General features: G+C 54.8%; 1 protein-coding gene across 1 annotated transcript in view; it reads right to left on the minus strand.

The window, feature by feature from the left end:
* Positions 1 to 1,672: 1,672 nt before the first annotated feature.
* PCSK2 (proprotein convertase subtilisin/kexin type 2) overlaps positions 1,673 to 16,423 on the minus strand; it is a 34,693-nt gene continuing 19,942 nt past the window's right edge. The window contains exons 8-12 of the mRNA XM_078858208.1: positions 14,937 to 15,112; positions 10,493 to 10,708; positions 10,024 to 10,124; positions 9,389 to 9,616; positions 1,673 to 4,675 (exon numbers count right to left, since the gene is read on the minus strand). Of these exons, the coding sequence (XP_078714334.1) occupies positions 4,162 to 4,675; positions 9,389 to 9,616; positions 10,024 to 10,124; positions 10,493 to 10,708; positions 14,937 to 15,112 (1,235 nt within the window). The 3' untranslated portion in view covers positions 1,673 to 4,161. The remainder of the gene's footprint in view (positions 4,676 to 9,388; positions 9,617 to 10,023; positions 10,125 to 10,492; positions 10,709 to 14,936; positions 15,113 to 16,423) is intronic.

The following is a 16,423-nucleotide window of genomic DNA, read 5'->3' on the forward strand; positions in this document are numbered from 1 at the left end:
CCCACGCACGGTGACCCTGTTTGTTTTGATTACGGAGGCATGGGCAAGCCCTCCCCCCATACGGTGGGGGCTAGAGCCCTACCCCCAACGTTGACCGAGAATAAGGCCAGGAATCAGCTCGTGCGCAGGCTTGCTTGGTGGATCACAATGACATCGTAAGTGACGGCGGCGGATTGGCGAGGCCTTCATGCAGCAGTGGAATGACCATGGCTGCTGCTGCTGCTGATTATAACCGTTTAGCATTTCGGTGTCATCCCCAATGTAGTGTCTCGTTTGCCCTTAAACGAACCTGCACACGTGCAATACCCTTACTTCCTACGAACAGCAGACAGTGGCTTTAATTTAATACGAACAACAAAGACAAATATCCCCCGTATAGCCTCAACAGACTGTTTGGGCAAGTGCTGTTATCGAGTAGCGCCTACGAAGGCCGGCACGGCACACGAGGGGGTGGGTGGCCAGCAACCACGCCCGGCCGCCTTTGTCTCCCCAGTGAAGATGTTTTCCACACCTCACCAGGGACTCATTTGAGGCCGAGTCGACCTAGGGGAGGCCCATGACCGATTCCGATAATCGCCACCGGTATTGGCCGTGAGCGGGAATCGAACTCGGGACTCGGCGGGTTCGTAGCGCAGCGTAGCGCTAACCGCTACACCACCCAATGCGAACAACACCCACAGCTCGAGAGAGACAGGGCACACGCACAGGCGTCCACCGAGCACCCCCACGAGGGGTGACAGATCCGCGTGAGTCCAGCAGAGTGGCTTCCCCGCTCACCGCCTCGTCCCTTGCCTCCAACTCTGGCCGAGTCTCTGCGCCACGCGAGACGACGAGGGGCAACAAGGAATGCTCGCGGTGCCAATTTCTTGATGGCAATGAACCCAGTTGTGTTACAAAATAATTAAAAAATTCCCAAAAATAAAAAAAGATCACTTGCGTTTAAAATAGAATTGAAAATTGTGCCAACAAATGTTTAGCTACCTCCGCTGCAACTCAAAGAGTGAAATATCTTGTCTGGGAGCCCATGATCCATTGGGGAAAGGGGCTCAAGCTGTCTAAATGTGGGCAAGCGTCCTCCGAGACACGGGGCACCACGGTGGCGAGACGTTAACTACCTCGCCTGGTATACAGGAGGTCGTGGGTTCAATCCCGACCCTGACGCCTGCTGTATATTTGGACCGACCCTGACGCCTGCTGCATATTTGGAGTTTGCGCGTCTCTCTCTCTCTCATTATCATCACGGTGGCTATGAGATGTTAACTACCTCGCCTGGTATACAGGAGGTCGTGGGTTCGATCCCGACCCTGACGCCTGCTGCTGTATATTTGGAGTGTGCTGTGTCGCTCTCCCCGTGGTCGCGTGGATTTTCCCCCTCCACATTTAGAATCAACGTCACGGCGTTTTAGAGTATTTGGTTCCGATAACTTTCCATGCGATAAGCCACTTCGTTGAACTATCATTTGTGGAAAAGAGCTATACAGCTCAGTGGGTCTTACCTGGTTTCAAAAAGAAATAAACAAGTTGAATAGTTTGAGAATAATGAGGAGCTTAGAAGCCGGGGCAAAGGATGCCATATTGACGCTCGCGGCTCCGGGCGAGGGTAGAGAGGAGAGATCCTCGCGATCCTCAAACGCAACGTTCGCGCGGACACGAGGAGGCGGAAGCACGAGGAGAGAGTAAACTGGAACATTTATGTAAATACGCAGCCGGAAAAAAATTAGACGGAGACTAAAGCCACATTTGGTTGACGAGAGAAGGTGTTCCGTACACACACCTCGCGAAAGAAGAGATGAACGCAGAGGGCAAGATTTGGAATGGCGACAGGTCAGCGAGAACACGGCGTAAATTGCTCTGCTCCCCGTCATGTTAAAACGACGATACGGTACTTCATGTTTACATTCAAATATTAATTCAACAGGCAGAGACTACAACAGTACACTTATATATTTTTATAGGATATTTTAGGGGGTTTTTTTTCGCCCCCTTCTTTCTGAAATATATTAATCTCTCAAAATGTTAACAAATAATTTTAATGTTTTCTTCGATGGACATCCGGCGTAAATGCGGTCGCAAGCCGAGCACACATCTCTCGGCACCGGCACACGGCTCGGTGACGTTTTTTTCTCTCATCTCTTAAAATTGCACATTTTTAGGAGGAGGAGGAAGGCCCTCTCTCACGAAACGCTCAAGAGATTGATAAACGAAGTGATAAAAACACTGCGCCGAAACACTTAGACACCGGTGTGTGTGTGTGTGCAGTATTTATCAAGTAACTGTCAAGCAAAACCGCGTCTCCTATTTACAGAAACGTAGGATCTGCCTGGGATACCGCCGGTCGCCATATCCTCACACTGTTGCTGGCCTCCGTGCACAGACCGTTGCGGAATGACGTGGAGGAGCCACAGGAGCTTGCGTTTAGGGGATTGGACCGAGATCAGAGAACGACTCCGCCGCTTTTCTGCACTCAAAACGCAACGGGCAATCGGTGCCAGATGGAAAGACGCTTCGGAATCCTGAGCGCCGTGCTCATTAATGCGGCCTTTGAAAATTTGAACGCTATTGTGCGCGCCTACTGTGAGCGGCTATTGTGAGCAGAAAACACCGAACGGGGCCCTAAGGCAATGGGATTCCGATATAAATGACAGAGGGGCTGAGATTGTGACAATCAGGACATGGCGGTGTAGGCCAGGCGGGAGACCCGTCAGCGAGCAGCAGGAGGGCCACTCCACAGCGGCGGCACCGAGAGACTATCGTGGGCTCGCGGAGCCGAAACGCCCGAAGCGTGACGGCGCGTGACCGCTCACCTGCCTGTCTCCTTCTCAAGCGGCACGGGTGCGTGCCCACAGCCCCATCATTACACAGCTGAATCTGAGGACCATCTCAAAGAGGTCTGAAGAGCCTGTGGATGCTGGCGTGTGGGAACGCTGCAGAGACCGACTGCACTTGGGGTGCGGAGGGGAGCGCGAGACGCGGGGCGTCTCTAACCCTGCAGCTCCTCCACGGTCGGAACCAACAGCGCAAGGCATTGACGCCACGGCCGATTGTTAAAATTCGAAAGCGTGATTATTTCCCTTCGAGTTCATTTTCGAATTTCAATTGTTTTACTCATTTCAGTGGGGCTGTCAAAGCTATGAAATGTATATAAGCAAAGATTGTTTGTGGAGCCAATCCTTTTGAAGGCCGGAATGTTACCGGAAAAAGTTATGGCAGTGATGTGCACACAATTGGTGGTGTTGTGGATTTAGAAAAAAAAATAACCAACCACTGATGCGTGTTTCTGTTTATCGGAGGAACGACACCCACATACGAACGAGCGAGAGCGTTTTCTGGAGCACGGAGAGCCCGAATTGGGGTGAGGAGTAAGCATCTATTTTACGTAACGCCCTAACTGCTATCATCACAAAAGTTGATGGGCAATACGGGGGGGCTGTCGATACGCGTTAGCTCGCAGCATCGATCAGACCCGTGGCACAGTCCGGACGTGGAGTCTATTACTTTGGCCGCATTGTTTTTCAATCGTGAGAAAGTGCCACGTAATTCCTCGTCTCGTTTGTGCGGGCAGTGTTCCCGCAAATGTTTGATGACCTCCGTAGCATATATCCACGTGTGCATTCGAGTTTGAACAAAGCCAAATGAAAAGTCGGTGCTCAGCGGTGCCGGTGGGGTGGAATAAAATAAAACTCACATTATTAAACATCTTTAGAAGAGATTATTATGATCAAGAATATTACTCATAATAGGCCCAATAGAAACAGAGTACATATTACATTAGCGATGTCGGTGGCTGGATGTGCGTGTGTGTGTACACGCGCGTGGTGTTTGCTACTCAGCTTGGCCCGGTGTGTGCGTGTGTGTGTGTGAGCGCGCGCGTGTGTGCGTGTGTGTGCGCGTGTGTGAGGACAAGTGTGTGCTGTGCTGCTGTGTGCGCGTCGGCATGTGTGTGAGAGCATACATATGTGTTTGAGAACATATGTGTGAGCGTACGCGTGTGTCAGCGTGGGTGTGAGCTTACGCGTGTGCACGTGATGGACTGCACCCGCGTGTGAGCGCGCGTGTGAGATGCTCTATGTGCGTGCGTGTGAATGTACGTGTGTGTGTGTGTGTACACGCGCGTGCGTGCGCGCTCGAGGGCTCCATTCTAGTCGTCGCCGCCGCCGCCGCTTAGCGGCCGCCGTTTCTCCGCCGGAGGCTTCGCGCCACGGCCTCGCCCAGCTCCTGCTCGAGCTCCTGCCGGCGCGACATCGCCAGCTTGGAGCCCGAGTCGCGCACCACCTGACCCACGTAGGGCGGCGAGTGCGTGCCGTGGAGCATGAGCGTCCACTCGGAGATCACGCCGCTTCGCGCCGCCGCCGCCGCCGCCGCGGGACCCTCCGCTCCGTCGGCGAAGCCCACCTCGAGCGTCCACCGGCCGCGCGGGTCCTCGCCCCACGTGTGCGTCGTCATGAAGGGCCAGCGGTGGAAGCCGACGCGCGAGTCGGAGTCGCGGGGCCGCCGGCCGAGCAGCAGCGAGCGCGTGCCCGCGGGCGAGGTGAGGTTGAGCGTGAGGTCGCCTCGCCGCGTCGCGTTCACCGTCACCACGGCCTGCGCGTGCTCCAGGTAGCGCACGTGGTCGGCGCGCCCCTCGCACGCGTCCGTGTCCACGGTCAGCACCAGCCTGCCCTGGCCCGGCACGGCGCTGCACGGAACGCACGGAACGCAACGGCAAGGGGAGCGACTCCTTAAAGGGTGAAAGGTTTCGAAACGAACTTCTGAAGGTCGCCAAATGCTGCGGCTGTTGCTGCTGTTGCTGCTGCTGCTTGGTGGAGCGGCTGAAGTGGCCAGAAATGTCACAGCAATTTCCAGAAATCGGATGAGCTGTGAAGCTCCTTTTTCACAGATGTCCAGTAGGGGCAGGTCAGAAAGTTCACAAAACAAATAATGCACAAACGATAGGAAAGGTAAGAAAATCATGAAAACTAAATAATTAAACGCCCTCGCCCCGGAAGGCCGTCAGATGTGTCGCTGGTCACTTCCGCAAACAGTAGTCGCGACCGAAACCTAAAAAGCCACGAGATTTAGTGACAAAAAATGCTCGGTTATCGTCACTGGTTGTTGTGCGCCTTGCTGTACACGGGGCTGTGCCTGTGAAGTACCGGTAAGTACGCTGGACACCCAGGTTGAGGCACACGTATGTTTATTCAAACTTGTCGGTACAGGACAGCACTAGAGGGGGTAGCGGCCCCCTCACCCGGATAACTGGGGATACACCCTAGCTAGTCCTGACCTACTCCCAAGTCCTCCACTAACGGGCTAGGGGAGGCTAACTGGCCCGACACTGGTGAGTCGGGCTACGGTCTCCGGAGTCCCAGGGTACTGACCCTGGTTCACGGAACCACGCCTCTGGCTCGATCCTCCGCAGCCCTTACAAGGGCGGCGTCGAGGGGAGTCCAGGGCTTCTAACTAGAAGATCTTCCTTCTTCCTCCTTCGTTCCCAGACTGAGCCACGAGCTCTCTCTGTCCTCCCCCTTTATACCCCCCGTCAGGATCACAACCCCCCAGGCTGCCTGATGCGGACGTCGCTGCGGGCACCCCCCCCCGTGTACTCCCGGAGCTCCGCCCACTGTGTTTATTCCCCGTTGGATCCCATGCACCTACAGCCCTCCCGTAACAACCCTACATCACTCCCCCCATTACAGCTCGCAGCCGTCCCGGCTGCAACAATTCCAATAAAGGAACATTTACCCCTCAACCCCGTGTGTGCCTCATTTTTTTTCAACAAAATGCAAATTGAACAACAACAACAAGAACAACAAGAAGAACAAGCACACCCCCGAAGGGAATGTCCGACGCACCCCCCCCCGTATAAATACGAAATCCGTAAAAGCGCGTATATACAACTAGCCAGGAACTCCCCCAGCACACACAGCACACCCACGACACACAACGCACCCACACACACACACCGCGCCCACACAACACGACACACACAGTGTGCAAGGAGCACACCACCGACGCAGCATACAGTAACCATGACACGTGAAGGAAAATAAATAAAAAACAAATTTTTCTTTTTCTTCCTTCTGTATATTATAAGAGTCTGCGCATTTTAGCGCGCGTCCTTGCCGCAGGCCCGTCACACGGGGCAACCCCGGACGGCGGACCATCCGGTGGCGGCTGTCCCATTCGAGGTGAGGTCGCGATTGAAGTCGCGCGACTGTCGGCATCACCCGTGTGGGTTCTAGGGCGTGAGCCCGTCATTCCCGGTGCACCTGTGGGTGGGACAGCCGGCAACACATCAGGCGAGAGCAGCGACGGACCCTCCGAGTCGGTCGACCCCCCACATGCTTGGCCCCGCGCGTGTGGAGTGGGCCCTCGCACCGCAACAAACGGTTTTAGCCTAGAGGGGTGTACAAACCACCGGCGCCTGCCCCATTTGATTCGAACGCACTGAGGCCTCAAAACCTCGACAACCTCGACGGGGCCCCGCCACGGGCGCACGAGTTTAGAGGAGGTCGCGAGCGGTACCTGGGGACAGTGCAGCCATGCCCTGTCCCCCGGCTTCCACTGCAGCACGTGCGCGCGAGCCAGCCTGAGGCGCTCGTTCGCCTTTTGACGCCTGTCAGAATTTAGCCTCGCAGCATCCCGCGCCTCAGTCAGTTTGTCAAGGTTAAATTTAACGTGTTCATCCAATTTAATTTTACCCAGCGGCGCGGGGATCTGCAGCTGTGCCGGAACAGGTGGGTCGGGTTCGCGGCCATACATAAGAAAGAATGGTGAAAATCCCGTCGCAGCATGGGGAGCCAATCTGTATGCCGCTAGAACCCCTTGAATTTGTAAGTCCCAATCAGTCTGTGAGTCCGAGACTTGCTGCGACAACATAGACGAGATGGTGCGATGCAGACGCTCGACCATCCCGTCCGTTTGCGGGTGATAAGGAGAGGTTCGAATTTTTTTCGTTCCTAGGAGATCACAGACTTGTTTTAGGAGTTTCCCGGAAAAATTTCTACCCTGGTCGGTCAGCAACCGCTCCGGAGCACCTTTGTCCATGACATAACCCTGGACAAAGGCGTCGACGATGGCTGCTGCCGACTGATTTGGCAGGGGCCAGGCCATAGGCCAGCGCGTAAAATATTCGACCCCAGTAAGCAAATATCTGTTACCCCTGGGGGTGGCGGGGAATGGCCCCAGAATGTCCAGTGCGACCAGTTCATTTACTCGGGAGACCTGGATGGACTGCAAGGGCGGGTTCGACTCCCGTGCCGGTGGTTTGCGCTGCGCACACCGAGGGCATGCTGCCAACAGATCAGTGACATCCCTTGTCATGCCTGGCCAAAAAAAATTCAGCTGGAGCAAGGAGAGAGTTTTCTGGGTCCCCAGGTGGAGGCACACGTATGTTTATTCAAACTTGTCGGTACAGGACAGCACTAGAGGGGGTAGCGGCCCCCTCACCCGGATAACTGGGGATACACCCTAGCTAGTCCTGACCTACTCCCAAGTCCTCCACTAACGGGCTAGGGGAGGCTAACTGGCCCGACACTGGTGAGTCGGGCTACGGTCTCCGGAGTCCCAGGGTACTGACCCTGGTTCACGGAACCACGCCTCTGGCTCGATCCTCCGCAGCCCTTACAAGGGCGGCGTCGAGGGGAGTCCAGGGCTTCTAACTAGAAGATCTTCCTTCTTCCTCCTTCGTTCCCAGACTGAGCCACGAGCTCTCTCTGTCCTCCCCCTTTATACCCCCCGTCAGGATCACAACCCCCCAGGCTGCCTGATGCGGACGTCGCTGCGGGCACCCCCCCCCGTGTACTCCCGGAGCTCCGCCCACTGTGTTTATTCCCCGTTGGATCCCATGCACCTACAGCCCTCCCGTAACAACCCTACACCTGGATGGCTTCGGGAGCGGGAAAGAGGCTCCACCCGTGGCCGGAGGGACACTGAGGCGGAGGTGCCCATAGAGAGGCACGACAATGAAATGGAGCACGGTCTCCCGCTTCACGCTGCGAGTTAACAGGTGCCGCCCCCCCCGACCCCCGCGCGCCAATGGTTTAAATGCATTTCGTTTTGCCATTACATCGGCGAAAGCCCGGACTTGAAAGGCTTAGTCGGCAGAGGCTAAGGGTGAAGCACTCGTTGATGCGCACGGCTCAGTAAAAGCCCAGTCTAGTGGGCGCACAACAACAATACAACAACAATACAACAATACAACAAACCCCAGATAGACACTGGAAAAAATCCGATGATGTCACTTTCGGAGCCACTCCACAGCTCTGCAATATTCAGAGAGCAAGGGAAAAGTGCTTCCTTGTGCCTGACGTCGAGAGCACATTCTGTGAAAGGACCCCACTGCAGCCATCAGAATGGAAAAAAATAAAAGAATAACAACACTCAGCTCATTTGTCATTAACACTGCCCTAGATAACAGACGAATACACAGCAGGTCGAGAACGCGTCGTCAGAGCAGAGACGTTGGCTGTCTCGTGCTTGTCGATTGTCCTTTTACACCGACGATGGGCACCGAGACATCTGGGAGGTGTTAAGAAAGCTGAAGGCTTCAACGCGCTTTGAATCGACCCGTCAGGAGGTTTACATTTCGTAGACAACGAGCATTCAGCGAGGCTCCGATCGCGGTGTTTTACCCGCGCACCATTTGGCCTCTTGGCTCGTGATGATTTTCTTGGCTTCATTACCCCGCGGTCTCATTTTGCATTGTCCACCGCGCGTGTTGTTTTTTGCTCATTTGAATAATTGCGTTCGCTCAAACAGCCTCGGCAAACACTCGCGTATTCTTCTTCTTATTATTATTATTTCTAAAGATTTTGCAGACACCGCAAATAATCGATTCTCACGTGCGCGCAAATGTGACGAATGTAAAGGGAACGTAAGAATCGATCGACGAATCAATGGATATTCACGTGCAGTGTTTAACATGCCATCGCTGCGAACGTCAGCCTATTAGACACCACAACTGCTGCCATTCCAAGGCAACGTAGCAACGTTTTACGTGTTATTGTTTAACGTGTTGCTTATTCATCGCTGCCAACGGCAGCCCCTTAAATGTTGCTAATATAGTAGCAGCGGGTGTGGGTGGAGCTACATCGCGAGTGGATGACAGCAGCAATTTAGAATTCTATGGCTTCTGGGCACAATCGTATCCCAAAATGCTTTACAAAAATGAAAACCAAACTACATTAGAGCGTAGCAGCGGACTCGGGGGAAAGGGGAGAGATCAGGCCAGGGAAACACGAGAGAGTGGAGCGAGAGTGGAGCGAGAGCAACGCTGCGACACAGCGCTGGGATGAAGCAATCACCAACACTGAGGACAATAACGAGTCACTGGGGCAGCCAGGGCAGCAGCACTGAGACACTGGGACAGCGGGGGCAGCCAGGGTAGCAGCGGTGACACGGCACTCACCGCGCGCTGGTGATGGAGCCACCCTTGCAGTGGAAGCGCTCGGGGACGCTCCTCCAGTCGCGCGCCATGCGCACCATGGCGCCGGCGTCGAGCACCCCGTAGCCGAAGAGGTGGTTGAACTCGAGGCCCACGCCGTTGCGCTGCCACTTGTGCACCTCGTCGTGCAGCTGGTTCCGCTTGGACGTGAGCACGGCGAGGTGCTGCAGGTCACGCCACGTCAGCTCCGGGCTGCGCGTGTTGGGAAAGGTCGGTGGTGGGAGCGAGCGATTATTTAACGCCGACTGCTCCGCGCTGAGCGGCTGTACGCAGGAATGAGCCCGGTTATAATTGAAACAATCATTGAGCGATTCTGCTCGCGTTGGCAGCGGCGCACGAGCACGATGAGCGAACAGGACTCGTCAAGTTCGTCGATAACACTGTGGCCTCAAAAGCAAAGGTGCGCAAACGGTGACGTTTCGAGCAATGGCGCCCTTCGTCCTAGCACGTGCTTATAATGGAGGTGTCCTGGAAAACCTGAAACAATCCCCCAAAGTAGTTTTTTTCTTGTTGCGAGTAGGCGGATTGAGTGCGTGTTGTGGGGGTGCAATCGCGTGCCAATGTGTGGGGTTGGGGGGGGCGCGCGTGTGGTGACTTACTTGGCCTCGATCGCCAGGGCGAACACCCCGGCTGCTTCGGGGGCTGCGGCGGATGTCCCGGAGTGTCGCAGCGTGCAGTTACCGTACAGGTCCGTGGTGGCCTGGGCGGGAAGCGACACGAGACACGATCGTGGTTCCCGTGAAACCTTTCACCCCGTGCGTCTGTCACGCCAACGAGCTGCGCTTGTTCGCAGATGCTGCTGCTGCTGCTGCATGCCTCTGATGCATTAGGCTGCTGCTAATGAGGAATTCCTTCACTCCTCTGTTATAGGCACGACACATCTACAACCCACTGGATTTTCATCTCATTTGTTTTTCAGGAGCGCAACACAATTAGTCACAAACGCGTATTCCATTAGCGGAATCCCATCGATGTCAACCTGCGCGTCAATAACGCAGCTCCCCACTCAAGCCCACGGGTGTCGTGTCCTCCCAGCCACCCTCGTCCCCGTTGCTCAGAAAAACTCACCACGCCGGCCTCGGGGTCCTTCTTGCGCCCGTTGCTGAAGGTGGAGGCGAGCGTGGAGGAGCAACTTTCGTCGTAGAGCGCCGTGCGCCCGTCGTTGATGGCCGAGTTGATGGAGATGGTCCACATGCTCGACGCGTAGCCGTCGCAGTTGCAGTCGTCGTAGGAGCCTCCATCTCCCGACGCCCACACGTAGATGCTGCCCTTGCCTCCGCGGCCCTGGAGGGGCGACGTCGTCAGGGCGATGGGTGGTTGGGATATACGGCGAGCAACGTGGAAGCTATCCGATGTGTTTTGGGGCCGTCCATAAATGACGTCACCCGATTTTGGACGATTTTTGACACCCCCCCCACCCACCCACCCTTGTCACACGGCGTCACAAAAAGTCAGACCCCCCCCCCCCTCAAATATGACGTCATAAAGCTTTGCCCCCCCCCCTCAAAACCATATTTCCATTTTGAAAACAAAACATGCTTAAAATCGCTTTAAACTATTGCCATTGTAGTGCGTATTTAATGTGGCGCTGCACTCTGATGTTGTAGGAGTGTTGTCATAAGAATTCTATATTTATTTAAAGTTGCGCATTTTGATGTGACGTCACATTTCTCACGCCCCCCCCCCCTCGTCACACATCGTCACAAATGTCTGACCAACCCACCCCCCCAGGTGCGTGACGCCATTTATGGACGGTCCCTTTCGCGTGTCACCGCGTGTTGTTCGGCATGATGCCCGGACGTTTCGCGTCCGCGTGGCGGGAGAGCTCCTTCAGGAATTATTGAAGAAAGCTCCCGGCACGTGGAGCGAAATACGGGGGGGGGGGGGGGGGGGGCATCGTGCCGAACCGCACGCGGAGCTACGAGAAAAGCATTGGTAGAGCTATTCAGCACAAGCCACGCTAACCCGCGCTGAAGCGAGATGCACGTTCAGCACAGAGATGCTGGAAGAAAAATCTGTACAGCAGAGCTTATTTCCCATGACTCACATTATCCGTGGGAGCTGTAGGGTCCAGGAATTTTTCCCGTGTGGACAAGTGGAGTCAATTTGCGGAAATCTATGTGGATAATAGAATCCGGGGTATGCGCCCCCCTCCTCAAAACGGATAAGATGAGTTCCTTTGTAGATGTAATCAGAAAGGGGAGGTAGCCAGAGGCGACGCACACTTGCAGGACGGAGGAGGGCAAGTCAAACAGGGTCGGTAACCAAAGGGAAGATCTAACAGCAGGCAGTGGTGGTGGTGAGCCTGTAAGAGTAGGCCTTGGAAGCCGCGTGCTGACGACACGACAGCTGTGAATTCTAGCAGAAGCAATGGCGAGGTGGCGGTGCCACAACAGCCATTAGGTGTGACGACCTCTTGACCCCCTTGACTATTAGAGAGCACTTGCAAGCAGAGCACCACAAGAACAAACGGGGACCTCATTGAGGCTCAGCTTGTTACATTATGCAAGGCCCTTCTTTTTGACGAGGAAGCAACAGGAGCACCCTAAAGAATATGTACACGCGCAGACGGAGGAGGTCACTACCTCCGTACAGGCATGTAACATACCTTCAATCTAGATTTGAAGTTTTCGGTAAAGTTACGTAGGTATAAAATAAAATAAATTAAATCACGACGTTTCGGGCGCAACACAAGCGTCCGTCATCAGGTGGGACAACCACAGCAAGAAACAATTGCTGAAGTGGGAAAAAGAGAATTTTTATTTCTGTGGTTGTCCCACCTGATGCGCCAGAAACGTCGTGATTTAATTTATTTTATACCTACGTGACTTTACCGAAATAACCAAAGAGTTTGTAACATATCTGCCGTACTGCCTCACACGAATCCCTCATAAGCGCTCGTTGTTTGTACAGCCCCGTTGTTGATATATTGCTGGGTGAAGGCCTCACCACGCCATGGTGATCCTGTGGGGTATATGACCCTGGCCTTACGATGCTGGGTGCAGGGCCCAGGACTGGCTCCCGGAGTTTGACCTCGGGTCGCCGGATTCAGAGCGCAGTGCACTAACCGTTGTGCCACCGCTCCTCCCCAGCCCTCATTATATTTACATTTTTTTTATACACATTGGATAATGTACATGCAAACCACGGTGTACGTATATGCCACTTCGCTCGTACGGTATTAACCAGAGAGAGCTGTTTATTTATATTCCCCACTTCCCTTGTGCATTGGAGTGAGTCTGTCTCCAAGACAATGTCCTTCGCCATGAAAGGGATCAATTGGCTATGATAAATGAACCAAAGGCGTAATGGATCTGTAATGAAATTTCCTTCGTCGATGCAATAGATATCATAAAACAGTTGCGCGTGGTGCTCCACAAACAATAACACACCCACATGTACACACACGTCGTGCACAGAGATACAAAGACAAAGATCCCCTGTATAGCCTTAACAGATTTTTGGGGCAAGTGCTGTTATTGAGCTTCGATTAAGGTCGACACGGCACACGAGGGGGTGGGTGGCTAGCAGCAAGGCCGGGCGCCTTTGCCTCGATGTTTATACACCACACCAGGTACTCATTTGAGGCTGAGTCGACCTAGGAAAGGCTCAGAACCAGTTCAAATAATCGCGACTGGTGTTAGTCGTCAGCAGGAATCGAACTCGGGTCACTGGGTTCGCAATGTGCTAACCGCTACGCCACCGCTCCCTACGGCACACGAGTACACACACACATACTCATAGCAATGCGTCATTTCTAGAAATTGGAAAAACAAGCCTGATCACGGTTGCCTGTGTTGCAATCGAAACTTCGTATTCTATTATTCATTTGCTTTTCTTTCTATGTGACTTTACCGAAAAAACCAAAGAGTAAGCCTGTGTTATGGGCATTACGTCATTCACACCACCCTCCACCATCCTGGTAATTCAATGAATTGTCACGATTAGGGAATCCAATTTTGATTTCAGAACTGATTACTTTTTGTCTCGTCCGTACGATTTTGTTAGAATTTCACTTAATGACATCAGCAAATCATTTTCACAAGATTTCAATGAACTGCAACATATCGATTCTCACGCGCGTAATTCCGTGCACGCACTTGTGAGCACAATGACCGAATAAAGCCGATATGAACGTGAAATAAACACGTGCCCAGCGAATCACAAGCCAGTGACTCTTGACGCACAACCGCATGCCGCCGAAAGTGGAAATCTGGACTTGAGCGAAGGACGTATCCACGGCGCAATGGACAAACCCCGAGGGATATAGCGACGACGACGTGCCGAGATCGCGTCGTTTGGGAAACTTTGCAGAGAGCAGATGTCCAGTGACGGCACAAAACGGCGATTTCCCGTCGGCGATGCTCGCGGACATCCCAGCGTAAAGAACCCGCGCGTCCGGGGCATCGGGGACGACGTTGCAAATGAGAGCAGGCCCAGGCCAACGAGGATCCCCGGATTCGAACTGCGACCTCGGCTCTCTGAGGTTGTGCGCGTGAGAGAGCAGCGTGTCTTCGTGGTGGCGACAACCCCCTCCCTCCCAGCGGGATGATGTGCAGCGGGCCGCGCGGGAGCGTTAATGAGTCTGGGTGCGTGGAGGAGCTCACGGGCATCGCGTGATATTTTTCGTCAAATTTTTTTTATATTTCCACGAACAATTACGTTCCGTGCTTTGCGTGTGGACTTTACTTAAGGGTTTCTCTTTAAAATATGGACGTGCTTAATTCATATTTGTAGAATGTGGACGAAAACATGTCGCCCTTCAGAAGGCTTTCAATATCGTTGTATTGGGATACAATGAGAGAGCAAATTATAATTACAGTTCAATTATCAAGTGCAGGGACGCAACAGGTGAGAGAGCTCGCGGTTCTCTTCGTGACAGAGCGGAGGGGACGCACCCAGGAGAACTAACGACGAGATATTGTTGCCGAATGAAGACAAAGACCCCCCGTACAGACTTTGGGGCAAGTGCCGTTAGCAATGCACATATGAAGGCCGGCACGGCACACGAAGGGGTTAAGTGGCCAGCACCAAGCTGGCCACCTCTGTCTTCCTAATAAGTCGACCTAGGGGAGGCCCAGGACCGTTTCAAATATTCGTGACTGGTGTTGGCCGTGAGCGGGAATCGAACTCGTGCAGCCGAGTTATTCGTGGAGCGCGCTAACCGCTGCGCCACCGCTCCCCGCACACAACGGCACGTGCGCTGGCGTTAACGAGCGAGCGGAGTCATCTTAACGAGCAGGCGCCAAGCTTCAGAGGAGTGCATAGCGCCTTCGCAGGCCACGCGGACACTGAACGAGCGAGCGTAGCCAGGTCGGCGGGGATGGGTAACGCAGCCTCGCAGTCGGAATTCCTCCCAATTAGGCGTCAGCGCGTACACTCGCCAGATCCTGCAGCGCTGCCTCCTGCCCGCAGCACCTCGCGATCGCACGGTCTCTCCCCCCCACGCCCTCTCGACTCCCCACAGCCGCTCTCCCCGATGGCACATCCCCGCCCGACTCCCGGAGCGAACCTTGTTGACGCCGTCGGCCATGGCCTGGAGAGTGAGCTCACGAGGGCCGTCCACGGTGCGCCCGTCGTCCGTGGGGCCCCAGCTGGCGCTGTAGATGTCGATCATCTGGGGCAGGTGGCTGATGGCCGACGCCTCGATGATGTCCGTCATGAAGGGCTGGTCCAGCATGCGGATGCCTGCCACACGGGAACGCGCGCGAATCACGCGCACGGACGTGCACACGCGCGTGCACGGAGCCGTAGAGGCACGGTGGCGCGCAGAGCACTTGGTATTGGCCACCCGCCGCCCCCCCCGTGCAAAGCGTGAAACGGGAGCACCCCTTGCCAAATCTTTACCCTCCTCTTGCTAGCGCCCGCGAAGGGGCAAATGCTCATTATTTAAGAGACATCTACTGTTGCCATTGTTGGAGAAGTAGATTCGTGATTTGCATTTGACCCGGGATTAGTAGCACCGCCACGCACGCTGGATAGCTACGTCACCGCATACACACGCACGCACGGGCACACGTGCATCAGCACGCACAAAACAACAGCAGGTGCTCGCACATACAAAGATAAGTATCCCCCGTGTAGCCTTAACAGACTGTAGGGGCAAGTGCTGTTAGCGAGCACCTATGAAGGCCGGAACGGTACACGAGGGGGTGGGTGGCCAGCACCACGCCCGACCGCCTTTGTTTTCCTAGTGGCAATGCTTACACACCGCACCAGGTACTCATTTGAGGCTGAGTCGACCTAGGGGAGGCGTACACCTACATGCAGATCCACACACACGCACGTGTACAGACACAGACGCACACGTGCACGCCGACACCCAATGGCGCACACGTGCGGGTCCGGGTGGAAGGCACGAGCCACGGTGCATTTAATCGCTCTAAGTGCGCTATTTCTGGCACGTGCGTCAATTTCACTCCTGGCTGTTTTCGTGTACATTTGTGCTCCGGAAAACCACATCCCCGAGACCCACAATCCCATTCTACGCGTCGGGTTTGCCGCGCTATTCATTGCCGAAGTGCATTATGCACGGGCACGGCCAAGCGGAACAGCCCGTGCCACCGCGATCGCCAACCCTACCCAGGCCCTCCTTCCCGGCGGCGCGCGCCACGCGCACAACGCTGCACACCGCTGCATCAGCCGCACACCGCGCGTCCCATTCCGCCACTCCAGGGAGGAACACATCCCCACTTTTGACAGTGAATTTAATTCGTCGTCGTCGTCGTGTTTTAATGCCATGGTGATTTATGCCACGGCCGCCGCGGCCCTGGCGTATCGCGCCGCGCGACAGACGGCACGTGCAGAACGCAACAGTTGCGTATTAGCGACGATCGCTCGTTACATTAATTGGTTGGAGGAGTTGGCGAGATGTTGATGGTTGGGTGGGTGGGGGGGGAGACGGGTGTTGGGGGGGGGGGTATCACGCGAACTCAAGTGTGGAGAAATCAAGCCCCGCGGAGTAACAGCGCAGACCCTTGACAGGGCACACGCAGTGCC

Source organism: Lampetra fluviatilis, chromosome 7 (genome assembly GCF_964198595.1).
Source record: "Lampetra fluviatilis chromosome 7, kcLamFluv1.1, whole genome shotgun sequence".
Classification (NCBI taxonomy): Eukaryota; Metazoa; Chordata; class Hyperoartia; order Petromyzontiformes; family Petromyzontidae; genus Lampetra; species Lampetra fluviatilis.